The sequence below is a fragment of the Dipodascopsis tothii genome (genome assembly GCF_038497935.1).
Source record: "Dipodascopsis tothii strain CBS 759.85 unplaced genomic scaffold V1510scaffold_3, whole genome shotgun sequence".
Taxonomy (NCBI): domain Eukaryota; kingdom Fungi; phylum Ascomycota; class Lipomycetes; order Lipomycetales; family Lipomycetaceae; genus Neoaidaea; species Neoaidaea tothii.
This window is the reverse complement of record NW_027117987.1, coordinates 489213-514006: the sequence shown is the minus strand read 5'-3', so window position 1 is coordinate 514006 and position 24794 is coordinate 489213. Positions and strand designations below refer to the sequence as shown.

Genomic DNA, 24794 nt, shown 5'->3' with positions numbered 1-24794 from the left:
TGCGGCGCGGCGTGGCGGCGGCCAGCGCTGGCGACCTCCCCTGGCGCCTGGCGCCCTCGCAAGGCCGGCTGCGACGAGCCGGCCATGATGTGTGGATCGGCCGCGGGCGGCCGCGGCGGACTGCATTCTGTATATACACTACAAATCTTCCAAATCATCATCGTCGAAGGCGTCGTATCGGCGCGTCTGGTAGACGATGCGGGTCTCGTTGGCCTTGGTCTCCTCGCGAGAGATCTGGTCGAGTAGGCCGATAAGCTCGTCCTCGTCGATGCGCTGGCGGATCTGGCCAGAACGGGCCATGCGCAGCAGGAGGTCTTCGACGCCCTGAGCCTTCTGGGCCTTGACGATGCGGATGCGGGCCAGGCGCTCGCGCGCTGCGGGGGTCAGGATCTGGGCGAGCTGGGGTCAGCGCGGTCGGGCCAACACGTACCATGCCCGCACGGGCGTCGTCCTCGGCGCGGGCGGCGTCCGGCGCAGCGCCGCTGGCGGCGGGCTTGGGGGCGTCGCCGCCACCGCGCTGCTTCTGGAGCTCGGCCATACGCGCCTGGCGGATGGCTGCGAGTTCGGCGTCGTCCATGGTTCTGAGCTGTCCGGCGCTGGCGGTGTCTGTGGAGGCGCCGGTGGTTAGCAGAGTGGATGCAAATTTTCGCGGCCGCCCACTTTGAGCCCTACACACACCCCGCCCGGACGACCGCGACGAACGCACGCAACGGCCAGGCACAGGCCGTCGACGTCGGAAGGACAGGCAGCATCCGCACGGCGGGTAGCAAGCACAGCGGGCGGCGAACGGGCGCAGCGCGCACGCAGGTGCAAAGCAGAGCGCGGACCCAGGGCCGCGCGGGCTCCCCCCGGCAGCGGAGATTGGCAAACGAGCCGGCACGATGAACAACGACGAGGACGAGAGTAGTTCCATGCGCAAGCGGCGGCTGCAGCTGCGGTTCAAGAAGTTTACGACGATGACGGCCACGTCGTTCACCGCGAGCGCGTTTGGCGGCGCCGGAGAAGGCATCGCCGCGCGCCGCGAGCAGTCGCACTCGCCGAGCTCGTCCGATCTGGACCCGACCGAGAGCGAGCTGGCGGCGCTGTCGATGAAGCTGATTGTGGCGGTCGAGCGCCAGGCCGACCTTGAGGACCGGCTGGCGTCGACCCGGCACGAGCTCGGTGTGGCGCACCGGCGCGTGGCCGAGCTCGAGCAGCTCGAGCGCGAGCACCAGGAGCAGCTCGCACAGGGCCTGCTCGTCGACAAGAAGGACGTCGAGATCGAGACGTCGGCGCTGATGCAGCGCCTGATGCAGGAGTCGCGCGAGCGTCTGCGCGCCGAGAAGGACAAGCGCTCGATCGAGCAGGAGGTCGAGGACCTGACCCGCCAGCTCTTCGAGGAGGCCAACAAGATGGTTGCGTCGGCGCGCATGGAGAAGGAGGCAGCCGAGCACCGCAGCCGCCAGCTTGCGGCGGTCGTGAGCGAGAAGAACAACCTGCTGTCATCGCTGCAGGAAGAGCTGAAGGCTCTCAAGACGGTGCTGGAGGAGGTTACGTCGGGTCGCGATCCTGGCTCGGACGTGGAGGAGATGGTTGACGCTGTCGAGAGCGTCGACAGCCCGGACGCGCGCCCGGTCGACGTCGACGACGTGGCCACGGCCGAACTAGTGCGCGCTGTGGATGCGATCCGATCCGTGCCGGAGCCCGAACCGGCTGTGCCGGTGGCCGAGGCTGCCGGCGCGATTGTGGTCGTGCCGGACGTGGAGGTCAGCGATGACTCGGAGCCGGCGACGCCGGAAGCTGCGGCCGAGACCGAGGATCCGGTGCGCGTGGCCACGGCCGTCGTCATAACCGAGACCGCGACGGAGGTTGCGCCGACCGAGGCGACGCAGGTGGCCGAGACGGCCGAGGCCATGTCTGCGATGTCTACTGAGCCTGTGGAGGCTGCGGTCACCGCGCCCACGTCCGCACTGCCAGCCGAGGAGCCAGATGTGGCCGCGGTCAAGACCGCCGATGGTGTCGCGGACTCGCCGACGTCGAGGCCGGACACCTCTGGCGACGATTCGGACGACGTGCTGGCTGCCTACGTGCCCACAGAGTCCCCGCCGGAATCACCGGCTCCCCGCATTAATAACGCATAGACGAACACGAATCACGACGGCTCCGGCCACCGATACCTTGTTGAATGAGCCTACGAAGTTGAGGTGTAATGTACAGAACTGTAATATTATAATGCATGCGAACCAGCGCTCCACAAAGGCTGCCACCGACAGACCCTGCCAGGCCAGGGCGACTGTTGCTACAGGTGTCCAGACCTCTGGTGCTGTTGTAGGACCAAGCCGTCTACACCGACTGCTCCCTTTAGGCGTCCGTGGGGTGCCTGGTGAGCACGCACGGTCGACAGCTCGGTCGAGAACGCGTTGGCAAGCCAACGCGCAACGGTTCGCAAAACGGCTGTCACCGTCCTGGTTCCTGCAGGAGAGCCTGCGCCGTGGAAGCATGTGCGGAGAGCAAGTTATTGCTCCGGCGTGTCTGCTGGGCAGCTGTGTCGACGGCGATGAGCCAGCGAGGTGGGCTGCCAGTCGCTCAGCAACTCAAGCAGCCGAAGGCACGGCTGATGTAGAGCATCCAACAGAGCGGTACGGGTGGGGTTCAACGGCCACAAATCGGCGGCCAACCGGACCGCCGAGCCGAGGCACTGGTAATGGTCCGGTGACCCGGTGTCTCTCGAGTAACGCGAGCGGCGGGTCGGCCAGACTCGGTCTGCGGGTCACGACAGCGGATGTGACATCCATGGGCAATGGGCAGCACCTACGGCCCCTGCGCGGTGCCGACCTGGCGCGGGACTAGACGACTAGACCACGCCAGCGAGGGGCAGGTGAGACCCGGGGCTTTGATCGATCAGACCCAGGCGGTGTCAACCCCTGGATCGTGTCTAGATTGCGCAACCAGCGATATCAAATAGCAGAAGCCAGCACAGAGACAGCAGGACGGCCGGACAGGGTCCAGCCAGTGATGCAGCACAGAGGGGTCCAGATAATGCTGTCGCAGGACACTGTGGGGCTACGTGCAAGGGTCGCGACGACAGAGGGCTGAGAGAGCAATGCGACGGGTCACTGGTGCGGCCGACGAGCATTAGACACGCAGCCACGCAAGCTTGCGAGGCAGCCGGTCGTAGAAGGCGGCAGAACTGGGAGGGCGGCACAGCCGGGGTGCACAGCGGCTGACGTAGCTCAGGTGCTCGGACGCGGAGGCACGCGTGCGGCAGTGCGGTTACAGGCACGCAAGCGGCATCAGCAGGGCGTAAACATCCGTCGCATACAACCGAAGCGGAGGCAGTTGCGTCGCCCTGATGCAAGCTGCATCGCTCTGATGCAAGCTGCATCATAGCAACGCCAGGCGGCAGCAACCAATGCAGCAGGAGCAGTGGCAGCAGCGACACGGCTAAACAACGCGCTAACTATAGAGACAGCACTAGCACGCGCTACAGACACACTATGCCGGCTGGACAGGACGTGTGCTAAACACGGGCGGCGCCGATCGCTGCGGCGGGCGGGCGGCGGCCGGCAAGGCTACGCAAGCGGGAGGGGCACAGGGCGGTCGGGCGGAGACAACGTCGGGAATCAGCTACGTGAGGAGTGCTTGGGAGCGTGCAGCGGGTCGGGGCTGCCAGCGGCGGCGCCGGGGCGGAGAGTGCTGGGCCCGAGTGGCTAAGCACGGGCCGGGGCAGCCACGGCGCCGGGTCGAGGCCGCCCGGTAGGGCGAAGAGTGTGTCGACGTGGCCTTTGGCAACGGCGCGGCCGACAGAGGCCGGCGGCCGGCCGGTCTAGCCACTGCGGACGGGACGACCCGTTGCAGGCGGTAGTACGGGTAGTGGCGCGGGTCGACACGGCGCGGGTCGACGCGGCGTGGCAAGGGCGCGCGACGGGACCCGTGTTGTGGCGGGTCGCGCGCTGGCGCGAGGCGGGTCGCAGCGGCAGACACAGGCGCGCCAGCGGTCTGCCGCAGCGGGCTGCATGCCAGCGGCGGCCGAGCGGGCTGCCGCTAGCACACGGGCGTAGCTGCCAGCCGCGGCTGGCACCTGTAGAACGCGGCGCGGCACCGGCGCGTGCGCAGGCTGGGAGGCGGCGATCTCACTCCGCCGGACGCGGGCGTGCTGGGAAATACGGGGCATCACAACAAGTGCGTAGGTGTGAGCACGAGTGCGGCGGCGCATCACCTGGAAAAGTGCAGCGAGCGGGCTGGGCAGTCGGCATCGATCGTGGATGATTTACGCCGCAGCCGGGCAATCTCTCCAATCAGGCATCCAGACGCGGTCTGGCAGGACATCTAATTGAGACATGGCCACGCTCGCGCTGCGGCACAGCACGCTGGAGGCCGGCAAGCGAGCGGGCGTCGAGGAGGAGAGCATGGAGGCGGACGGCGGCGGGCTGACGCCGACGTTGTCGGAGACGACGATCGTCGGCAGCGACGAGGAGCGGGTGGAGCCCGGGCGGGGCGCGCGACCGCGCAAGACGGGGCGGGCGCGGAGTAACAGCCAGCAGACGCCGGCGCCGGCGCTGCGGGCGGCGGGCGGCGCGGGCGGCGGGCCGGAGCGCGAGGACGACGGCAAGGTCGTGGAGAAGGAGGTGCCGCTGCTGGAGGGTGCGTGCCCGCGGGCGACGGGGCTGACGGTAGGCACGCTGAACACGGATCCGCTGGCGCGACGCAACTCGGGCAAGAAGAGTGAGTGACCGGCGGGCGCGCGCTGACGGCAGAGCGGGAGACGCGCAAGGGCGACGCGGCGTACTTGGTGCTGTCGCCGATGAACGACACGTTCACGCGCAAGTACATCCATGTGCCGTTCCATCCAGCGACGCTGCTGCTGGGGCGGCAGCTGAACGCGCGCACGCAGCCGACGCCGGAGAACGGATACTTTGACTCGCGCGTGCTGTCGCGGCAGCACGCCGAGATCTGGGCGGACCGGCAGACGGGGCAGGTGTGGATTCGCGACATCAAGTCGTCGAACGGGACGTTCATCAACGGCCAGCGGCTGTCGCCAGAGAACCAGGAGAGTGAACCGGCCGAGCTGCGGGCGGACGACGTGCTCGAGCTGGGCATCGACATTGTGTCGGACGACAGCAAGGCCGTGCAGCACCACCGGGTGGCGGCCAAGGTCGAGCGGGTGGGCTTTAGCATGTACTCGTCGTCGGCGTTCGGCGGCAGCGCGCTTGGCGGTGGCATCGCGCTGTCGCCGTTTGACATCGATCCGGCCGGGCCGGGATCGCACGGCGACTACGGGCGCACGCTGCAGGCGGGCGGCCTGGGGACGGCGAGCGTGGCGCGGGGCGCGGGCCGGCCGAAGGTCGTGTCGCGGTTCGTGCCGCAGGCGCAGTACGCGCGCCAGGGCCCGTTGACAGTGGACCTGCTGGTGCGCAAGCTGCAGGGCGAGCTGGAGAGCGCCAAGGCGCACGGCGCGGAGCTGGCGCACGCGACCAAGATGTTTGAGAACATCCGCACGGCGCGCACGGAGCTGGCCGCGGCGGCGGACCGCCAGGAGAGCGCGGCGGCCGAGGCCAAGCAGCAGCACGTGCTCGAGCTGAGCGTGGCGCTGCAGACCGCCCGCGAGGCCGCAGACGACGAGCGCGCGCGCGCGGCGGACCTGGAGCAGGCGCTGGCCGCGCGCGACGACGACCTGGAGCGGCTGCAGGCGCAGCTGGCGCACGTGCAGGGCGAGCTGACACTGGCGCGCGAGGTCGACGACGAGCCGCGCGAGGTGGACGCGCGCGCGCGCGAGTCGCCGCCGGCGGACGCCATCGCGCTGCTAGAGAAGGCCGAGGAGGACCGCAACACGGCCGACATCTTGCTGGCCGAGCTCGAGGCTACGCGGGCCGCGGCGGACGAGTGGCAGCGCCGGGCGGCGCTGGCCGAGGAGCGCGCGGACGACGCCACGCGGAACCTACAAGAGCTGCTGCTGCGGCTGCCGGACGCGCGGCTGGAGAGCGATCCGCCGCCGGTCGCGGCCGCGGCGGCGAATGCGCTGGTGTCGGCAGCACGCCGGAAAGACTCGCGCGGCAGTCGCCGGGGCCGCCGGTCGACGAGCACGCCGGTGCCGGCGGCGGCGACGGCCGCGCTGGTGTCGCGCCGGAAGCGCGTGTCGCTGATGGTGCCGTTCGTGGCGGCCCTGGTGGTGGTGGTGCTGGGCGTGCTGACGATGGAGACCATCAATTCATGGGAGGAGTAGATCTTGTACGCATACCTTGTAATAATGTACATTTACGCATTGTGGAGGCGGTGGGCGGTGGCCGTGCCGTCGGCGGGGGTGCGGCGCGCGACGTGAGCCGCGCAGTGTGCGGCGCGCACCGAGCACGCACGCCGCATGGGGCGCGGCGCACGCCGTGCGGCTGACACTCCCGCCGCACGCCGCGCGGCGCCTCACTCCAGCCCCGCCGCCGCCTCAGCCGCCGTCGGAAACGGCACCTTCAGCCCCAGCGCCGCTGGCGTCGTCTTCGCCACATCGTAGCCCAGCGACGCCGCAAACCGCGCCACCCACCGCGCCCCCATCGCCTCCACCGACCCGTACACCGCGCGGTCGACGCCGAGCGCCGCCAGCGACGTTTGCTTCTTGTCCGGCAGGCCGCACGCCACAATGTGGTCGAACCACGCCAGGTCGGGGTCCACGTTCAGCGACAGACCGTGCGAGACCACGCGGCCCTGGACGTGCACGCCCACGGACGCGATCTTGGTGTCGTCGTCAACCCACACGCCCACGTCGCTGGTCGTCTTGGCCTCGACGCCGACCTCGGCCAGCACCGCCGTCGTCGTCTTCTCGACCAGGCAGATGTAGTCTCGCGGCGAGAGACCGAACGCGCGCAGGTTGAGCACCGGATAGACAATCAGCTGGCCCGGCCCGTGGAACGTGATCTTGCCGCCGCGCGGGATCGTGACGACGTCGGCACCGAGCCCCCGCAGCCGCGTCTCGAGTGCCGACGGCTTGTCGCAGCTCTCGCGCGCCAGCTCGATGTGCGACTGGCGGCCGAAGGTGTACACCGGCTTGAACTCGGCCGTCAGCACCACCGGGCGGTAGTCTGTCAGGGTGTCGTGGCGGGCAGCAAACAGCGGCCCGCCGAGCGCGCGCTGGGCGGCGTCGCCCACGGCGTACGCCAGCGGCCGGCGGGCGAGGTGTGCGTGCCGGAGCGTGCGCGACATGGTGAACGGCGGGAAAAAGCGGCGAAAGGATTTTCGGTTTTCGGGCACTTGAGCCGCACACAATGGACTCCAGGATCGCAACGCTGCGGGCGGTGCTCGAGGGCCGGGCCGTCCGGGTGTCGGACGGGATCGTGGCCGCGCAGATCGAGGGCCGCGGCGTCGGTGTCGTGGCCACTCGGGCGCTCAAGGCCGGCGAGCGGCTGGTCGAGTTTCCGCTGGCCGAGCTGGCCAACCCTCGGACGGTCAAGGCCGCGGTCGAGAAGGCGGCGGCGGCCGGCGCGGCCGGCGCGGCTGGTGCGGCCGGCTCGGCCCACCAGACGATGGCGCTGTGGGTGTACCTGCAGCGGTTCCGGGGCGCGCAGATGGCGCAGATCGACGGCGGCCGCTGGCAGTCGTTCGTGGCCGTGCTGCCGCGCGACCTGAGCTCGTGGCCGCTCATGTACTCGGCCGAGCAGCTGCGGACGGCGCCGGCGGAGGTGCGCACGCGCGTGGAGCGCATGCGGGCGCAGGTGCGGGCGGACTGGGCGGCGGCGGCCGCCCGATCCGGGCTCGAGATCGAGCTCGACCGGTTTACGTGGGCCTGGCTCTGCGTCAACTCGCGCTGCCTGTACTTCCGGATGGGCGAGATGGCTGCGGCGACGGACCAGCTGACGCTGGCGCCGTACATCGACTTTGTCAACCACGGGCCGCCGGCCCGGGACGGCGCGACCGAGAGCAGGGTCGGCGTGGCGGCGGCCGGCCCCCGGCAGCGGTTCAGTCTGACGACCACGCGGGCGTACTCGGCCGGCGAGGAGGTCCTGCTGTCGTACGGCGCGCACACCAACGCCAAGCTGCTGGTCGAGTACGGGTTCACGGTCGCGGACAACCCCTGGCGGGCGCTGGACGTCACAGCCGAGGTCCGGCGGCTGCTGTCGGCCGAGGACCGCGAGCGGCTCGACGGCTGGGGCTACGGCGGCGACGTGGTCCTGACCGACGACCGCGACCTGCCGCTGCAGGTCGAGGTCGTGCTGGCGGTCGTCGCCGGCGTGGACGAGCGGTTCGTGCACGCGCTCATGGCCGGCCAGACGGACGGCCGCAAGATCGAGCTCCGCGTGCGCGCGGTGCTCACGGGCGTGCTCGAGCGCGTCGTCGCCGAGGCCGAGCGCATGCTGACCCGCGGCGACCTCACGGCCGACGTCGCCCGGCTGTACCGGGAACGGCGCGAGCTGGCCCAGCTCCATAGCTAATGCATTATTCATCCGGCAACGCGGCGGCCGCGGCCGCGCGCTCGATCTCGAGCCGCGCGGCCACCATGTGCGCCAGCAGCGCGTTTGTGCGGGCGCGCACGCCGAGCGCGCGGCCGGTGCGGACCAGGAACCCGTTGATGGCCTCGATCTCGGTCGTGCGGCCGGCGCGGACGTCGACGCGCATGGACGACGAGTTGGCCGCGGTTGCCGTGGCAACGTCGTACACGACGCCCGTCAGCCGCCCGGGCTCGATCACGGCGTCGAACGCGGCCAGGTCACGGCCGGGAAACTGCGTCGCGTACAGCGCGCGCAGCACGGCCACGGACTCGGCCACGACCGCCCGCACGACGCCGGCCATGCCGACGTTGCCCACGAGCGCGCCGTTGCGCACGTCGTAGATCGCCGTCAGCGGGTTGATGCACGCGTTCACGACGACTTTTTCCATCTGCGCCAGCACGACCGCGTCGTAGCCGACGTCGACGGCGGCCAGTGCCTGGCACTGCTCGAGCGTGCGTACGAGCTCGGCCACGCCGGCCGCCGGGCCGCCCTCGCGCGGCACGGCGCCGAGCCTCAGAGTGCCCAGGCCGGTGTGCTCAGCGCGGAAGTAGTTGTGCCGGAGCACGCCGTGCGAGTTGACGCCGAGGACCAGCGACGGCCGCGTGCTCGCCGAAAAGTAGCTCTGCACGGCCTCGAGCACGCCGAGGCCGTTCTGGACGAGCAGGACGGTCGAGTCGCGGTCCAGCCGCCGCGCGAGCACCTGCAGGTCCGTCAGTCCGGGCGTCTTGACGGCCAGGACGAGCTTGTCGATCCGCTCGGTGTCGGCTGTGTCGTGCAGCGAGCCCACGTCGAACCCGGACGCGTACGAGACCTGGTGCTCGCGCTCGATGGCCACCTGCGACCGGAACTCGCCCTTGAACCGGTCGACGGCGAGGTTGTTGCGCAGGAGAAGCGACACGGGCGGCGGACTGGCCAGTCGGCGCAGCGAGTGCGCTATGAGGAGCCCGACGGCGCCGACGCCGTAGATGTCTGGGGTCAGCTGGCTCGCTGCCGGTGCCTGCCGGAGCAGCGACCGAGGAGGACGGCCTGGAGACGGCGCTCCAGAGCCCTGGCGACGCCGTCGACGCGGCTCCTTCGGCGGCCGCGCGGCGACAGCACGCGCCAGGCCTGCGCCTCACTCACGAATACGCCCAGCCATGGTCCGGGTCTGGTGCGAGCGCAATCGCACGGTCCGGTGCGGTCCGCGTCAAAAGTCGTGATCTCGAAATTTTGCTGTCCCAGCGTTGACGCCGACCAACGGATCGTCGCCAGGCATCCGCCGTATCGCACACCGCCGAGAGGACGAGCCAGCCAAGATGTCGGACGACGACGACTTCATGATGCAGTCGGACGACGAGAACGTGAGTACCAGAGAACGGCGCGGAGCGGACGCGCGACGGCGCGGGCGAGCGGCCCCGCGATGCGGAGCGACGGCAGCGAGCCGGGCGGCGCGCGGGAGGCAGCAGCGGCGGCGGCAGCGGAGGCAGCACAGGAGATGGCGGCAGCGGCAGGAGCGCGGCAGGGCCGACGGCACAGCGCGCGGAGCGCGGGACGATGGGGCGACGAGGCCGATACGCGCCGCACGTCGTGCGGCTCACGCGCTGCGCTCGCCGCCAGCGCCTGGCGGCGAGGGAGCCCTGCTGGACGTCTGGCTGCGGACGGCGGCCTTCGGCGGCCGCGGCGAGGAGTCCGGGACAGGCTTATCGCAGGACGCCGCAGCGCGTGCGGCTCGGTGCGCCGCAGCGCGTGCGGCTGGCGCGCGGCCGTGTCGGTGGCCTGCGCCGCACGATGTGCGGCTCACGCCCGGCATGCGCGCCGCACCGCGTGCGGCTTGCCTGCTGCGATCCGCCGCCGCGCCGCACCGTGCGCGGCTCAGCCCCACACATGCTGACCGCAGTACGACTTCGAGTACGAGGACGAGGACGACATCGGCGAGGAGGACGGCGATGTCGACATCGAAAACAAGTACTACAACGCCAAGGCGCTCAAAGAAGACGACCCGGCGGCCGCGATCGACGAGTTCCTCGGCGTCGTCGAGCTCGAGGGCGAGCCCGGCGACTGGGGCTTCAAGGCGCTCAAGCAGGTCGTCAAGCTGCTGTTCCGGCAGAACAAGCAGCAGCAGACGCTCAAGTACTACCGGCAGCTGCTCACGTACACAAAGTCCGCGGTCACGCGCAACTACTCGGAAAAGTCGCTCAACAACATCCTCGAGTACGCGTCGAGCTCGACCGACACGGCGTTCATGGAGGAGTTCTACGCCACGACGCTGACCGCGCTCGAGGAGGCCAAGAACGAGCGGCTGTGGCTCAAGACCAACCTCAAGCTCGCCAAGCTCTGGCTCGACCGGCGCGAGTACGGCCGGCTGTCCAAGATCCTGCGGCAGCTGCACGAGGCGTGCCAGATGGACGACGGCGGCGACGACCAGTCCAAGGGCACGTACCTGCTCGAGGTCTACGCGCTCGAGATCCAGATGTACACCGAGACCAAGAACAACAAGAAGCTCAAGGAGCTCTACAGCCGGACGCTGGGCATCAACTCGGCGATCCCGCACCCCCGGATCATGGGCGTCATCCGCGAGTGCGGCGGCAAGATGCACATGGGCGAGAAGCAGTGGGAGAAGGCGCGCGAGGACTTCTTCGAGAGCTTCCGCAACTACGACGAGGCCGGGTCGCTGCAGCGGATCCAGGTGCTCAAGTACCTCGTGCTGGCTGCGATGCTGTCCGAGACCGAGATCAACCCGTTCGAGAGCCAGGAGACCAAGCCGTACAAGACGAACCCGCAGATCACGGCGATGACGGACCTGGTGGACGCGTACCAGCGGTCGGACATCCACGAGTTCCAGGCGATCCTGCGCGCGCCCGAGAACGCGCACATCATGTCGGACCCGTTCATCCAGTCGTACCTGGACGACATCCTGCGGCGGATCCGCGCGCAGTTCCTGGTCAACGCCATCAAGCCGTACCGGCGGATCACGCTGGCGCACCTGGGCACGGCGCTGGGCATCTCCGGCGACGAGGTCGAGGACCTGCTCGTGATGCTCATCCTGGACGCGCGGCTGGCGGCCAAGATCGACCAGGTCAACGGCTGGCTGGAGATCGACCGGCCGGGCGACGCCGGCCAGGCCAGCCGCTTCGACGCGCTGGGCGCGTGGACGTCCGGCGTCGCCACGCTGGGGCGGTCCGTGTTCGGCCTCGAGGGCCGCGCCTAGTCTACCAAAACGTGTGTATTACTATCGGCGCCATCCGGGCGCGTGTATGACCGCAGTCGCTGCCCGGCCGGCGGGCGGGGCGAGCTGCGTATGCAAAGAGCCGGCTAGTGCTTCTCGTGGGCCGAGCCCATCGTGCTCGAGCCCGACGGCTCGGGGTCGGCGACGACGCCCTCGGTCGCGGTCGGCTTGTTCCACGCGAGAAAGTCGCGGCGGACCTCGACGTAGTCGTACGCAAACTCGCCGATCTGGTCCTCGTCCATGCCCTTGACCTCGGCCTCCTCGGTGGCGCGCAGCTGGAGCATCGGGATGCGGTTGAGCACGAGGCAGATGAGCGCGGTCACGACGAAGGTGTAGCCGGCGCACGCGAGCACGTACGCGATCTGGACGTAGAGCTGGCGGTAGTTGTGGTTGAGCCAGCCGCCGGTCATGTTGAGGTTGACGCCGTCGAGGCCGATGACGTAGTCGGCCGCGAAGAACGCGTTCCAGATCAGGCCCACGATGCCGGCGACGCCGTGCTCGGCGAACAGGTCGAGCGAGTCGTCGATGTGGACGAGGTACTTGACCTTGGTGGCGAAGTTGCAGACGACGCCGGCGGTGATGCCCAGCGGCACGGACGCCCACAGCGGCACGAAGCCGGACGCCGGCGTGGCCGCGACCAGGCCCGAGATGAAGCCGGAGCAGATGGCCACGGCCGACCACTTGTTCTCGAGCCGGAAGTCGAGCACGCACCACGCAAAGGCCGCGCAGACCGCCGTCAGGTTCGAGTTCCAGCACGCGTAGACCGCGCGCAGGTTGGCGCCGAACGACGACGCGCCGTTGAAGCCCAGCCAGCCGAACCACAGCAGGATCGTGCCCAGCGTGATCAGCGACACGTTGTGGGGCCGGTAGTTGAGCAGCAGCTTCTCCTTGCGGCGGCCGAGGACCATCGAGTAGGCCAGGCCGGCGACGCCCGAGCCGATCTCGACCGGGCCGCCGCCGGCGTAGTCGAGCACGCCGTACTTGAACGCCCAGCCGTTCGGGTTCCACACCCAGCAGGCCAGCGGGCAGTAGACCAGGGTCGCCCACACAAAGGAGAACACCAGGGCCGGGAAGAGCCGGCCGCGCTCGGCGATTCCGCCCATCACGATGGCCACGGTCACCGCGCAGAACATGCCCTGGTACATGGCAAACAGCAGCTCCGGCACCAGCGGCGTGCCCGCCGGCGGCGCGCCCAGCACGTTGTGCAGGCCGAAGGCGTGCAGGTTGCCGATGAAGCCGTTCGTCGCCGTCGACGAGAACGCCAGCGAGTAGCCCCAGAAGAACCACTGGAAGATGGCCATCGAGCCGCCCATCATGCACGCCCAGATCAGCGACAGCGCCGACTTGCGCCGCGCCAGGCCCGAGTACAGGAAGCCCAGGCCGGGCACCATGATGAAGACCATGGCCGCCGAGACCATCACGTAGGCCGTGTCGCCCATCGAGTAGTACACATTGAGGTCGGTCGTGACCGAGTCGCCGCCGGTGGCGGTCGTGCCGTTGTACGCCACAGCGCGCTCGTCCAGCATTCTTTAGGCGGGCTCGGGGAAGGTCGCTGGCGAAGACAGAGCACGGCCGGGTGTTATATACGATGGCCAGACACCTGCGGCGGCGCGCCCGAGCCGCCGACGCTCGGAATCTTGGCACCGCGGACGGTTGGTCTGGCTGCCTAAACGGGGCCACGCCGGCCGATTCGTGCTAGATCGCCCTTGAAGAAGTAAGCCCAGAAGGGTGAACGTTAACCTTAATGGCCAGGCCACGGCGGCGTGCGTGCTTGGCCGCCGGCAGCCAGGTAGCGCGCTGCCGCTACGTTATCGCGCTGCACGCCTGCGGCCTGCGCACCCTCCTTCCCGCCGGGGGGTCTTGGCGAGCCGGGCTGCAGCGCGCGGCGCGGCGCCGGAGAGAACACAAGCCACACCTTGGGCGGCGGTTGGATGGCTCAGGCCGCGGCCGGGCGTGCCTTGTCTCAGCCGGGGCTAGTATGGATTTGACACCTGCATGAGATGGTACGGACATGCAGTGCTAGACAACGAGCGCGGCGCCGTATGCAGCCTGGCGCGGCGAGATACGGCGTGGTGCGCGCACCGTGGCGGGGGTGGCTTGTGTTCGTTGTTAATTACAGAGAAAAAATTTTGCGCTTCTGGCTCGCGGCCATTAGCACGGCCGCGGAACTCTAGATAAGCTGGCGCGCTTGGCGGCTCGTGCCTGGGACGCTGTCGCGGCAGGCCGACGACGCGCGATCCGGCCGTGCCGGGCCCGCCGGGGGCTGGGGCAGGCTGGGGCGGCGGCGGCCACTGGCCGGCTGCGCGATGGTCAGCGCCTCGTGGCGCCGGCGCGCGGCCGGCGCCGCAGATCGGCCGCCACATGCGCGCGCGTCCGACGCCGCGCCGGACGGCGGCCACAGGCCCGACGGACGTCCCCCGACGGCTGGCCCCCCTGCCCACGCGGCGGCGGCGGCGGTCGGACGACCCGGCCGGCGGCTCGGCTCGTAATCGCTGACGCGGGTGGCACCTTTGGGCCTAGGCAGCCAGGGTTAGGAGGCCGGTCCTGCGCGCTAGCGCAGCCGGCCGGCGCTAGCGTGGGCCAGCCCAAGGCGGCTAGCGGTCCCGGTGCCACCGAGGCTGCGGACGTCCAATGGGCGCCCAATAACAGCCGGGCCGCGCGCGGACGCACCTGCTGTGCGGCTGGGGCTGCGCGGACGGCGGCCGGTGCAGCCGGGCGCGCAGCGTACGCGCACAGGGGCAGGCGGGCGGGCGGGCGGCTGCCCTGCGCCACGACGTAGGTGGCGTGTTTCGGCTGCCGCCGGAGGGTGCGTGCCCGGGGCGGTGCGGGTGTGGCGTCGCTGGCGGCCGCTAGCGCCAGCCACACGCAAACGCTACTGGCCGGGGCCCCAGGCCGTTAATCGCCGTCGGATGACCCGCGCGGTGGTTCCGGGGCCGGTGCCGGGTTCGCCGCGGGTGGGCCGCGGCGCCGACGGCGTACGGGGTGGTCGCGCGCACGGCCGCAGAACAGACGCGGCGCCGTCTGTGCGGCCGTGACTCAGACAGTGTGAGTCAGGCCCGAGCCACGGTCGCCCGACCGCGCGCCCAGTGCGGGCGCGGGCGCGGCCAAGAGCACCGCCGCATTGGCGACTGGGCGGCCGGATCAGGCGCGCGGACGCGAGGCGCGCTACGTCATGCCAGGGTTAGGGTGCGCCGCACGAAGGCCGGGTAGCGTGCAGCTGCCGGCCGGGCCGGAGCCTGGCCAGCCGCACGGTGCCTTGCGTCGTGAGGCGCGCTGCGGCGGCGCGGCACGGCCGCGCCGCCGCCGCGGCATGGCCACCGCGGCCACGGCCACGCCAGCGGCCCGACGGCGTCCCCGGCGCCGGCCCGGCCACGCCGCGGCGTACGCCGTTGTTCAGCCGCCAGGCTGCCCCACACACGTGGGCGCGATCGGCCGGGTAACGGCTGCGAACTCAAATCCGACACGCCGTGTTTACCTGGCCGCCCGATCGCGCGCCAGGGCGCCAGGGCGCCAGGGCCGGGCCAGGGCCAGGGCAGCCGGGCCGGCCGGCCGGGTCGCCGCGCGGGTCGGGGTGGGCGACCCGCCGCGCATGCAGCTCGCGGGTACCAGCGCCTCCGCACACCCGTCCCCGTGTTACCCAGCACTTGTGACCGAGCGTAGCCGGTACCAGCGGTACCTGGTACCACGCGGCCCGCTACAGGCCCGCCACGGCCCGCCGCGGGTCCGCCCTCCGCCACCAACCCTGGACCCAGTCCAGAGCCGCCCGCCAGTGACGGGCACGCGGCCGCAGGCACCCCGCCGCGGCCGACCGGCCAGCGCCCTCGCGCGCGCGCCGCGAGCCATCCATCCGGCCGGCCCGCGCGCCCATCGTCGGCCCTCGCGGCCGGCCGGCTCTGCGGGGTCGCCGGCCGCGGGCGCGCTGGCGTGCGGCTTGTAGAGTGTTTAGTCAGCCCGGCCCGCGGCCTGCGTCGGGCGCTGGATGTGTTTCCTACCCTTTTTTACTGCTACGCCGTGCTCGCCCATCCCTCTTTTCAGGCCGCACCAGAACCCCAGCTCAGGCGACCGCAGGCTGCACGTCGCCAGAATCCCAGCATCGCTCGAAGCGCGCGTGCCCCCCCGGACCATCGCCCGCGCCCCGTGTCCGTCCCAGGCGCGCCGATTGCCCGCGCACGTTGTTTGATTGACGCGCCCAGGTCCGTACCCGTCGCTGCCGGCCGGCCGGCCGCCGGCCGCCGGCTGCCGGCTGGCCGAGGCGGCCACGCGCGCCGGCATTGCGGCCGCCGCCGCGCGCCGGGGTTGCGAATTTGACTGACGTCCACAGCCCAGGTCGAGCGGCCGCCCCAGGCCTCTTCGGTATCGCGCGCCGCGCCCACGACCGCCCGCCGCGCCGCACGCGCCGCTCGAGGCCGTGCCCGCGTCGCTCGCGCATTTACGTCTCGCCCGGGGCCGACCCGCACTGGCGCAGGCGTCTGCGTGCCGCCCGAGCCCACCCCACCCGATCTGCGGCCACCACGAGCACCCGACAAGCACATTGAATGACTCCGCTGTAGCACACTCTCGCTGCCTCCTGCCCGTCTACCTTTTTTTTCCCGGAAAAAAAACTCGCGCGCCGAGCAATGATCGACCAGGCAAAGTCGTCAGAGCCGGGCCGGCCCACGGCCGCGCGCGCCGCAGCCGGCGCCGACGGCCCCGCGCCGGGCGCGCACGGCCACCGGACACGGTCGCCAGCGTCCCGGCGCCGGCACACGTTCTCGATCGGATCGCCGGCGCCGGTGGGCGCGGAAAAGACGGTGCCGGCGCCGCATGCCGCCACAGGCTACTTTCCGCGCGTCGCGGCGACGGGCGCAGGCGCCGTGCCGGCGCTGCCGACTGTGCAGGCGCTGGCCGGTGTGCCGTGCGTGGCGGTCGGGCCCGGCGGCCAGTACTGGCTGCCGAAAGCTGCGGGCGCGGGCTCTGCCGGTAGCGTCGCCAACGTCGCGCTCGAGCCGCCACGCGGGCCGCCGTCGCGCAGCGGATCGCCGTCGCGCGACGGCGCGGACCGCGCAGACCTCGCGGCCGCCGCCAGCGCGGCCGCCGGCGGCACGTTCGCCAGCACGGCCAAGTGGATCCAGGTGCCGGGCCGCACGGCCGACCAGTACGTCTACTACAACGCCGCGCAGCCGCCGGTGCACGCGCCGCACAACCCGCAGCTCTACAAAAAGCACCCGTCCGCGGACCGGCTGCCGAAGATCAAGAGCGCCGTCGGCGGCAACATGTCGCTGTACTACCAGCCTGTGCTCTACCGCCAGAACAGCCAGGGCATGTACATGGTCTCGCCGCAGAACCAGGTCTACATGCCGCCGACGGCGCCGTACCACGGCGAGCACGGCTACCGGGCGAAGTCGGTGCCGGTCGTGGCGTACACGCCGCCGGGAGACGACAAGGCAAAGGCGGTGGCCGCGGCCTCGCCGGCAGCGCCGGCCGCGGCTCCGGCCGCGGCCGTCCCGGCTTCCTCTGCATCGCTGCCCGCCAACATCCCCGCATCCCTCTCTGCATCTGCATCGCCTGCCGCGCCTCCGGCCGCGCCCAAGGCTCCGGCCCCGGCCGCCAACCCCTACCATCGCACGTGTCCCTTCGAGACAGCGCTCATGAACTCGCGCCGGCGGATACCGTACTCGCTCGGCGCGTCGCCGCCGTCGCTCCCGGCGGCTGCCCGGGTCAAAGAGCGGCTCACGCCGGACGAGGACGACCGGCTGACGCGGGCAATGGAGGCCGTCTACCAGGACCTGCTGCCGTCCGCCGAGAGCGTCGACCGGCGCAAGCAGTTTGTGCGCAAGCTCGAGCGGCTCCTCAACGACGAGTGGCCCAACCGCGGCATCCGCGTCTTCCCCTTTGGCTCGACCGAGAACCTGCTGTTTTCAGCCGACTCGGACGGTACGTACAGCCGCGACCGCGCTGACCGCAGTCGACCTCTGCATCACGACGCCCTGGAAAGAGCTCGAGAACGTGTGCATGCTCGCGCGGTTCTGGGCCAAGCGTAAGTGCCGCCGCGGGCGCGCTGACGGCAGACAAAATGGAGCGCATCGTGTGCGTGCCCGGGGCCAAGGTGCCGATCGTCAAGATCTGGGACCCCGAGTTCGAGATCGCGTGCGACATGAACGTCAACAACACGCTGGCGCTCGAAAACACGCGCATGATCAAGACGTACGTGCAGGTCGACGCGCGCGTGCGGCCGTTCGCCATGGTCATCAAGCGGTGGGCCAAGCAGCGCATGCTCAACGACGCTGCCGGCGGCGGCACGCTGTCGTCGTACTCGTGGATCTGCCTGATCATCAGCTTCCTGCAGCTGCGCAAGACGCCGGTGCTGCCGGTGCTGCACCAGCTGGACCACGCCGCGCGCGAGGTCAACGGCGTCGACGTCTCGTTCTGCGACGACCTCGGCGCCGTCGCCGGCTTCGGCCAGGCCAACACCGAGTCGCTCGGCGCCCTGCTCTTTGCGTTCTTCCGCTGGTACACGTTCGAGTTCGAGTACGACACCAAGGTGGTCTCGATCCGCCACGGCCGGCTGCTGTCCAAGACCGAGAAGGGCTGGCACTTTATGCAGAACAACCGGTTCTGCATCGAGGAGCCGCTGGTGACGTCGCGCAACCTCGGCAACACGGTGGACGACATCTCGGCCAAGGGCATCCAGCTCGAGTTCCGCCGCGCGTTCGACAAGCTGGCGCGCGACGGCGACCTCGACGCCTGCCTGGCCAAGTACGAGTTTCCGGCGCATGACCGCGAGACGCCGGTGGTGAGCAACCTGTCGCGCAAGCTCAACCGGAGCATGTCGCACCAGGGCCGCAAAGGCTCGGGCGGGTTCTTCTACCACCGGCAGATGTCGTACCGCAAGAACGGGCCGGTGCTGCCGGCGGGGCTGCCGGGCCAGCCGATGCCGTCGTTCTACGGCGTCGACGGCATGAGCCCGATGTTCAACGTGGCCGACTTTTGCCTCGTGCCCGACTACGCGCTGGACCGGCATTCGGTGCCGTCGACGCCGACGTCGCAGTCGGCGCCGCCGCGGACTCCGGGCGACGACCAGCTGGTGCACGGCGAGCAGATGCCGCAGCCGATCGGGTACCTGATCCCGTTCTACGGCAACGGCTTCCCGCTGTTTTACCAGGTCCACTACGACGCGGTGCCGGTGGACCGCGGCGAGCCGTCGGTGTCCCCACGGGCCGCAGACGAGCCGAAGACCGGCGGCGTTGCGACGGCCGATCTGGCCGCGCCGGCCGAGCAGCCGCACGGGCTCGACGGCTTCCGGCCGGACCAGTTCGCCAAGCCGTTCGACCCGCGCGGCTTCACCCTGCCGGCCGAGCTCGGCGAAGACGACAGCGACGTCTCGTCGCCCGACACGGTGCTGCTGCGGACCGAGCCGCAGACGCCGCCGGACAGCCTGGACAACTTTGTGACGCCGGCGAGCTACATGGCCACCGACGGCCTGCCGCTGGACGCGTGCGGAACGGACACGCCGGCGCCGTATCTGGCGCAGCCGCTCGAGCCGGGCCGGCCGTTTGCGAACCGCGCGTCGTCGGCATCGTCGTCGGCGTCGTCCACGGGCACGCCCGAGCTGCTCGACGAGCTGATGCCGGAGTCGCGGTCGAGCGAGCTGCCGCGGCGGCAGCCGTTTGCACGCTCGTTCTCGATGCCGGCCGGGCCGAAACTGTCTGGCGGCTTTGCCGGCGTCTACGCGAACGCGGACTCGTCGCGGCCGGCGGCCAAGCCGGCCCAGCCGGCCATGTTCCTCAAGCCAGCCGACGCCGGGCAGACGCCGGCCAAGGCCACCCTGCCCAAGTCGTACGCGTCGGTCGTGCTCGACGGCGCCGAGAACGCCAACGCCGGCCGCGACGGCGTCTACTACAAGCCGTTTGGCCGGCCAGACATTGAGGACGAGGACCTGCCGTTTGGCTACGACGACGACGAGACCTACTACTATCGGCGGGGCAGCCAGAGCGCGCGGCCGCTGGCCGAGGGCGCGCCCGTTTATAGCGGGCTCCCAAAAGACCCCAAGCCGGCCGCAACCACGTACGCGTCCATGTACGATCCGGCGTGGGCGGTCGGGCCGGCAGCTGGAGGCGCGGCCGACGCTGCGCACACGTGGGCGTCGGCAGCATCGATCTCGTCCGAGTCGGTGTCGTCGCTGTCGTCGTCGATCTCGAACTTTACGGCGGCGATCTCGAGCTCGTCGCGGATGGCGCCCAAGAAGGGGAAGGACCTCAATCAGTGGACGATGAGCACAGCCAAGAAGTCGAAGAAAAAGAAAAACCACGGCAGCGCGGTGCACATGTCGGTGGCCGCGCCGCGGGCCGGCGCTGACGTTGCGCTCAAGGGCGGCTAACATTTTGGATTTTTGCGGGTTTTTACCCGGGGCGGTGGGTATATGCGGGTAATTGGGGCGCGGGCATGTTGCCCGTGCGGGCGAGCCTCCGGCGGCTGACTCCGTCGAGGGTGCGCCCTGCGCGCGGCTATGCGCCACGGCGGCTATGCGCCACGGCGGCTATGCGCCACGGCGGCTATACGCCACGGCGCTATACTCCACGGCGGCTATACATCGCAGCGGCCATAGCCTGTCCAGACAGCGGCCCTCGAGCACTCGCTCCCTACGGCGCGCACGCGAGAGACCTTCATATAACCGCACCATATAGCCGCACCATATACCCACCACCCTAGCATATAGCCGCCCGGCGTCCCGACCGATTTTGGCCGCACCCCAGTCCCCGACCCCCGGACCGGGACTCGAGGTACGTACGTCGCCGGCACCGCTGACGCCAGTCGCCTTATGTTTCATGATTGTTTGCATATATTGCATATAAACAGTATCTTATACTATATATTACCCTTGATGTTATTCTCATGCATTGGTTTCACGGTATCTTGTAATAAATCCTCCAAATCTATATTCCTACGTGTTTTTTGTCTTACTACTGGTATCCGTGGTTTTGTCTGTTCCAAAAAACATTATTTGTCTGGGTCTCACGGCGACGGCGCCGCAGCTCGTGCGGCGCGGCCGACGTGTTTGTAATTAGTTCAATGTATTGTATGTGTTTACGTGCGCGCGCGCGCGGCCTCGGCGGCCTCGGCGCGCATGACGCGGATCTCGGCGGCGGCCAGCCGGTCGTGCGCGTCCGCCCAGGCCTGGTTGACGGCGACCAGGGACCGGCCGACGAGCCGATCGGCGACGGCCGCAAACGAGGCCTCGACCGAGTCCACCAGCCGCTCGAGCTCGGCCAGCCGGCCGTCGAGCGCGGCCAGCGCAGCCGCATCGGTGCCGTGCGGTCCGTATGATGCGGCCAGGGCCAGCGTCGGCGCCGACGGGGGGACGTGGCGGGCCAGATCCGCGACGCGATCGGCCGCGGCCGCGACCGCGGCCACGTCGGCCGCGTGAGCCAGCACCACGGCACGGCGCTCGGCATCGGCCAGCGCCGGCGGCGCCGGCATCGGGCGCGTGACGGCTGCGCCGGCCGACCGGGCGTCCGCCGCCAGGCCGCGGCTTGCCAGCTCGGCCGCGAGCGTCTCGATCCGGCCGGCCACGGACGGGCTAGGGCCGGGCTCGCTGGCAAGGCTAGCGCCCGGCGCGGGATCAGGGCCGCGGCCGCGAGCGTCATGCGGTGGCACCGATAGGACCTGCTCAAGGCGGCTCAGTCGTGTGCTAATCGCATCCATTCTAAGCAACGCCGCGGCTGGAGCCGGCACGGAAGAGAGTTGCGAATATCAGGCGTCGGCACGCACGATCCGCGTCTAGGGTCCAGCTAGGGTACAGCGGCGGCGCTATCACCCGACATGAACGTGCAGGTGTGATTGCTGGTGACGGTGGATGGACGCGGTCGGGCGAGAGTGGCGCAATCCGACGTGGCCGCTTCCGGCGGCGGCGCTGGCGCGCTGGCGATGGCGCGGCTAGCGGGCCCGTTGGCCGCGGGGTACGTGCCAGCAGACTGCGGCGACAGCGGCGTGCAGGGCGCAGGGCGCGCTGGCGACGGGCGGACGCGCTGGGCAGGCTCTACGGGCGCTGGGCGCCGGCCGCGGCCGGGCCGTCGGAAGGCTGTCGGCCGCCGCGGACGCGTCCACAGGGTCCACGGACGCGGGCCGGTCCGGGTCCGCGGTGCGGAGCGAGTCTCTTACCCGGCGGGTGGACGCCCGGCCGACGGTGTGATCCGCGTGAGCCGCGCGGCCGTTGCCGTGGCGGTGCATGACTGTGCCTACGCCGGCGGCTGACGGCAGATAGCAATGGTGTCACAGGGCGTGCCTGTGCCGCGCGCCGCACGCCATCGCCGGGGCCGCGCCGCGCGACGTGTGCGGCATAAGCGCGACGCGGCGCGACGTTCTGGGCCGCAGGCCGCGCGCAGCGCGGCCGCGCTTCGGCCTCAACCGCAGCGGCCCCTATCGGCCACCGGCGCCAGCAGGCCGTCCGTGCCCCTGCGCAGGCCGGCACGGCCCCCGAAACGGAAGTTGCTCACGGCGACGTAGGCGGCGGCGGGCATGTGCCACCGCAGCCGCGATGACACGAGACTGCAGCGCGCCCAAGCCGGCTAGGCCCAGAGATAAGCCGCGGGCGGAGGCGTGAGTAAGCGGGTTAGGTGCGAGAGCTGATTAGGCGGGCCCTAACCCCGTTCCGCTGACTCTTGTTGCCTCGCCAGGCCCCAGCAAGCCATCTAGATCGTACCCACATACGTCCGGCTCCAGCACCTCAACCGCAGCGATTTTAACTAGTCGCCTCGCTCCGCCTTATATACTTTCCAACCATCCGCCTCTCTTCCCTTTCTCTCGTGCTTCCCTTCTCTCTTCCGCTGCCTATATCTATAGTAGCAGCCGCCGGTTTATTTTATAATTAGCCCCGGGTTCCGCCAGTTTCGGCCGATTGATCTGGTCTCTGCTCTCGTTGTACCGTTCCGTTTCTGCACGACCATCTAGACAGCAAGCGACATGAAGTTCTTCTACATCACCCCTATCGTCATCTCGGCGGTGTCTGCGCTCGTCATCCCCGAGTCGTTCAAGACCGAGAGCTTCTTCCGTCCGGAGGCGCTCGCGCCCCTGCTCACGTCGTCTACGGCGTCTGAGCACGTCATCCCGGACCAGTACATCATCGTCTTCAAGAAGCACGTTGACCATGCTGTCGCTACCGAGCACCACAGCTGGGTCTCGGCTGTCCACCGCGAGTGTGTTGAGGGCCTGCAGAAGCGCGGCCTGGAGTCGCCCTTCCTCATCTCCGGCCTGGAGCACGGCCTGAAGCACATCTACACGCTCACCAGCCAGTTCCGTGGCTACTCTGGCCGCTTCGATGCCGCTGTCATCGAGCTTATCCGCCGCCACCCCGATGTGAGTATAGCTGAGCGCGCGCGCGCGCGGGCGGGTCGGTGCACCCGTGCCCACTGGAGGGCGTGATAAACGGTGGTGTGGCTGGTGCCGCCGAGATAACCGAAACAAGTGGCGTTCCGCTTGTTTCCGTTGCCCAGGCGGCCTGCACCGCCACAACCCTGACCCGCCCGCTTGGGTGTCATGTGACGTGTCGCCAGCGGCCTTAGCCGGCGTCGGTTCCACCGCGTCGGCTGATGCCGCCGGGCTGGCTCCGTGGCAACCGCGCTAAGCCGTGTGATGGGTGCCCAGGATTGTGCTAACGTTGCAGGTCGAGTACGTCGAGCGTGACTCGATGGTCTACGCCTCGGAGGCCGACACCGAGAAGAACGCCCCCTGGGGTCTCTCGCGTGTCTCGCACCGCAACGCCCTGAACTTCGGTACTTTCAACAAGTACCTGTACGACACTGGCGCCGGTGAGGGTGTGACTGCCTACGTTATCGACACCGGTATCAACATCGAGCACGTCGACTTCGAGGGCCGCGCCGTCTGGGGCAAGACTATCCCCAGCGGTGATGTCGACCAGGATGGCAACGGCCACGGCACCCACTGCTCGGGTACCGTCGCCGGCAAGAAGTACGGTGTCGCCAAGAAGGCCAAGGTTGTTGCCGTCAAGGTCCTCAAGTCGAACGGCTCGGGCACCATGTCGGACGTCATCAAGGGTGTTGAGTGGGCTGCTGAGTCTCACGTCAAGGAGTCGCAGTCGGGCACCAAGGGCTTCAAGGGCTCGGTCGCCAACATGTCGCTCGGCGGTGGCAAGTCGCCCTCGCTCGACATGGCTGTCAACGCTGCTGTTGAGCTTGGCATCCACTTCGCTGTTGCCGCCGGCAACGACAACGCCGACGCCTGCTCGTACTCGCCCGCTGCTGCTGACAAGGCCATCACTGTCGGTGCCTCGACTCTCGGTGACGAGCGTGCGTACTTCTCGAACTACGGCAAGTGTGTCGACATCTTCGGTCCTGGCCTGAACATCCAGTCGACCTGGATCGGCTCCAAGTACGCTCTCAACACCATCTCGGGTACCTCGATGGCCTCGCCCCACGTTGCCGGTCTCCTGGCTTACTTCGTCTCGCTCCAGCCCTCGTCGGACTCCGAGTTTGCTACGGCTCCGCTGACGCCGGCCAAGCTCAAGGCCAACGTCCTGGCCTACGGTACTCCCGACGCTCTGTCGGACCTGCCCGCTGACACCCCCAACCTTCTCATCTACAACGGTGCGGGTGGCAACCTCTCGGACTTCTGGTCGTTGTAAATGGCAGGTGTGGACCGCATTAGAGATTTTGAATCGGCGTTTTTTTGATTCCTTGAGTTCATCCTACGCTTTGTTTTGATCTTGACATGTCTCCGCCGGTGATCATGCCACACGCTCGACGTGGCGACTGCACAGCAGTCTTATAATATAGTATAAATTTGTTCCCTGGACCAGGTCGGTCCTACGGGGCTTGCAGGGTCAAGCGAACGCATACATTGTGTTTTTGTTTGTGGCTTGAGTTTATGGGTTTCAGGATGGTTGGGGTCTGTTAAATTTAACGCGTGCGGTTTTTGCTTAAGCCTGCCTTATGATGTTGTTTAGTTTCATGCCCGTTGTATGCCTTCGATCGTGCAGCTACCAACAATCTGACAGGCGGCGCCGACATGCTTGAATCCGTTACGAGATATGACCGGTTCGGAGTCGCTAGGGTTTGTTACGACTGTGCTGTCACGGAGGAGAGATCGGAGTGGGCTGGAACACATGACTTTACTAGTATAATCCATAAATCATAATATATAGTAAT

At 69.2% G+C, this 24794-nt stretch overlaps 12 protein-coding genes across 12 annotated transcripts; 7 read left to right on the top strand and 5 right to left on the bottom strand.

The window, feature by feature from the left end:
* Positions 1–138: 138 nt before the first annotated feature.
* V1510DRAFT_401137 (PDCD5-related protein) lies at positions 139–577 on the bottom strand (the record flags this gene model as incomplete). Its single annotated transcript, XM_066932008.1, has 2 exons — positions 139–399; positions 431–577. 2 exons carry the CDS (start codon positions 575–577, stop codon positions 139–141), a joined length of 408 nt encoding a protein of 135 aa, XP_066791301.1.
* A 463-nt stretch (positions 578–1040) lies between these two features.
* Positions 1041–1568, top strand: V1510DRAFT_346941 (uncharacterized protein; the record flags this gene model as incomplete). Its single annotated transcript, XM_066930823.1, has 1 exon — positions 1041–1568. A coding segment is annotated over one exon (528 nt), but the record flags the coding sequence as incomplete, so codon positions are not given.
* Positions 1569–4062: 2494 nt separating this feature from the next.
* V1510DRAFT_231159 (uncharacterized protein) lies at positions 4063–6405 on the top strand. The gene is made up of 3 exons (XM_066930517.1): positions 4063–4623; positions 4657–4704; positions 4737–6405. The coding sequence occupies exons 1-3, from the start codon at positions 4320–4322 to the stop codon at positions 6200–6202; spliced, it is 1818 nt and encodes a 605-aa protein (XP_066791299.1). The 5' UTR covers positions 4063–4319; the 3' UTR covers positions 6203–6405.
* Positions 6189–7169, bottom strand: V1510DRAFT_411080 (uncharacterized protein; the record flags this gene model as incomplete). The annotated part of the gene is made up of 1 exon (XM_066932836.1): positions 6189–7169. A coding segment is annotated over one exon (776 nt), but the record flags the coding sequence as incomplete, so codon positions are not given.
* A 60-nt stretch (positions 7170–7229) lies between these two features.
* On the top strand, positions 7230–8393 carry V1510DRAFT_359853 (uncharacterized protein; the record flags this gene model as incomplete). The annotated part of the gene is made up of 1 exon (XM_066930986.1): positions 7230–8393. One exon carries the CDS (start codon positions 7230–7232, stop codon positions 8391–8393), a length of 1164 nt encoding a protein of 387 aa, XP_066791297.1.
* Positions 8385–9657, bottom strand: V1510DRAFT_411078 (ketopantoate reductase PanE/ApbA C terminal-domain-containing protein). Its single transcript, XM_066932835.1, has 2 exons — positions 9573–9657; positions 8385–9419 (listed from the first exon to the last, which is right to left on the bottom strand). The coding sequence occupies exons 1-2, from the start codon at positions 9586–9588 to the stop codon at positions 8398–8400; spliced, it is 1038 nt and encodes a 345-aa protein (XP_066791296.1). The 5' UTR covers positions 9589–9657; the 3' UTR covers positions 8385–8397.
* Positions 9658–9677: 20 nt separating this feature from the next.
* On the top strand, positions 9678–11703 carry V1510DRAFT_411076 (PCI domain-containing protein). The gene is made up of 2 exons (XM_066932834.1): positions 9678–9790; positions 10327–11703. Exons 1-2 carry the CDS (start codon positions 9746–9748, stop codon positions 11635–11637), a joined length of 1356 nt encoding a protein of 451 aa, XP_066791295.1. The 5' UTR covers positions 9678–9745; the 3' UTR covers positions 11638–11703.
* Positions 11638–13226, bottom strand: V1510DRAFT_411074 (ammonium transporter AmtB-like domain-containing protein). The gene has a single exon (XM_066932833.1). The coding sequence runs from the start codon at positions 13179–13181 to the stop codon at positions 11742–11744; it is 1440 nt and encodes a 479-aa protein (XP_066791294.1). The 5' UTR covers positions 13182–13226; the 3' UTR covers positions 11638–11741.
* Positions 13227–16988: 3762 nt separating this feature from the next.
* Positions 16989–18400, top strand: V1510DRAFT_359713 (uncharacterized protein; the record flags this gene model as incomplete). The annotated part of the gene is made up of 3 exons (XM_066930980.1): positions 16989–17568; positions 17600–17671; positions 17703–18400. Coding segments are annotated over 3 exons (1350 nt in total), but the record flags the coding sequence as incomplete, so codon positions are not given.
* Positions 18401–18890: 490 nt separating this feature from the next.
* V1510DRAFT_411069 (uncharacterized protein) lies at positions 18891–20189 on the top strand. The gene has a single exon (XM_066932832.1). The coding sequence runs from the start codon at positions 19100–19102 to the stop codon at positions 20009–20011; it is 912 nt and encodes a 303-aa protein (XP_066791292.1). The 5' UTR covers positions 18891–19099; the 3' UTR covers positions 20012–20189.
* A 304-nt stretch (positions 20190–20493) lies between these two features.
* Positions 20494–21580, bottom strand: V1510DRAFT_411065 (uncharacterized protein). Its single transcript, XM_066932831.1, has one exon. The coding sequence runs from the start codon at positions 21276–21278 to the stop codon at positions 20595–20597; it is 684 nt and encodes a 227-aa protein (XP_066791291.1). The 5' UTR covers positions 21279–21580; the 3' UTR covers positions 20494–20594.
* Positions 21581–22593: 1013 nt separating this feature from the next.
* Positions 22594–24271, top strand: V1510DRAFT_359910 (peptidase S8/S53 domain-containing protein; the record flags this gene model as incomplete). Its single annotated transcript, XM_066930990.1, has 2 exons — positions 22594–22986; positions 23294–24271. 2 exons carry the CDS (start codon positions 22594–22596, stop codon positions 24269–24271), a joined length of 1371 nt encoding a protein of 456 aa, XP_066791290.1.
* Between the last annotated feature and the right edge of the window lie 523 nt (positions 24272–24794).

Bases quoted from the DNA above. Each gene is read 5' to 3' on its own strand.
- V1510DRAFT_231159 (XM_066930517.1), top strand. From the start codon at position 4,320: ATGGCCACGCTCGCGCTGCGGCACAGCACGCTGGAGGCCGGCAAGCGA. The intron at 4,624-4,656 runs GTGCGTGCCCGC...GGCTGACGGTAG, and splicing joins GGAGGTGCCGCTGCTGGAGG to GCACGCTGAACACGGATCCG. The intron at 4,705-4,736 runs GTGAGTGACCGG...CGCTGACGGCAG, and splicing joins ACGCAACTCGGGCAAGAAGA to AGCGGGAGACGCGCAAGGGC.
- V1510DRAFT_411065 (XM_066932831.1), bottom strand. From the start codon at position 21,278: ATGACGCTCGCGGCCGCGGCCCTGATCCCGCGCCGGGCGCTAGCCTTG.
- V1510DRAFT_411074 (XM_066932833.1), bottom strand. From the start codon at position 13,181: ATGCTGGACGAGCGCGCTGTGGCGTACAACGGCACGACCGCCACCGGC.
- V1510DRAFT_411076 (XM_066932834.1), top strand. From the start codon at position 9,746: ATGTCGGACGACGACGACTTCATGATGCAGTCGGACGACGAGAAC. The intron at 9,791-10,326 runs GTGAGTACCAGA...TGCTGACCGCAG, and splicing joins TGCAGTCGGACGACGAGAAC to TACGACTTCGAGTACGAGGA.
- V1510DRAFT_411069 (XM_066932832.1), top strand. From the start codon at position 19,100: ATGGCCACCGACGGCCTGCCGCTGGACGCGTGCGGAACGGACACGCCG.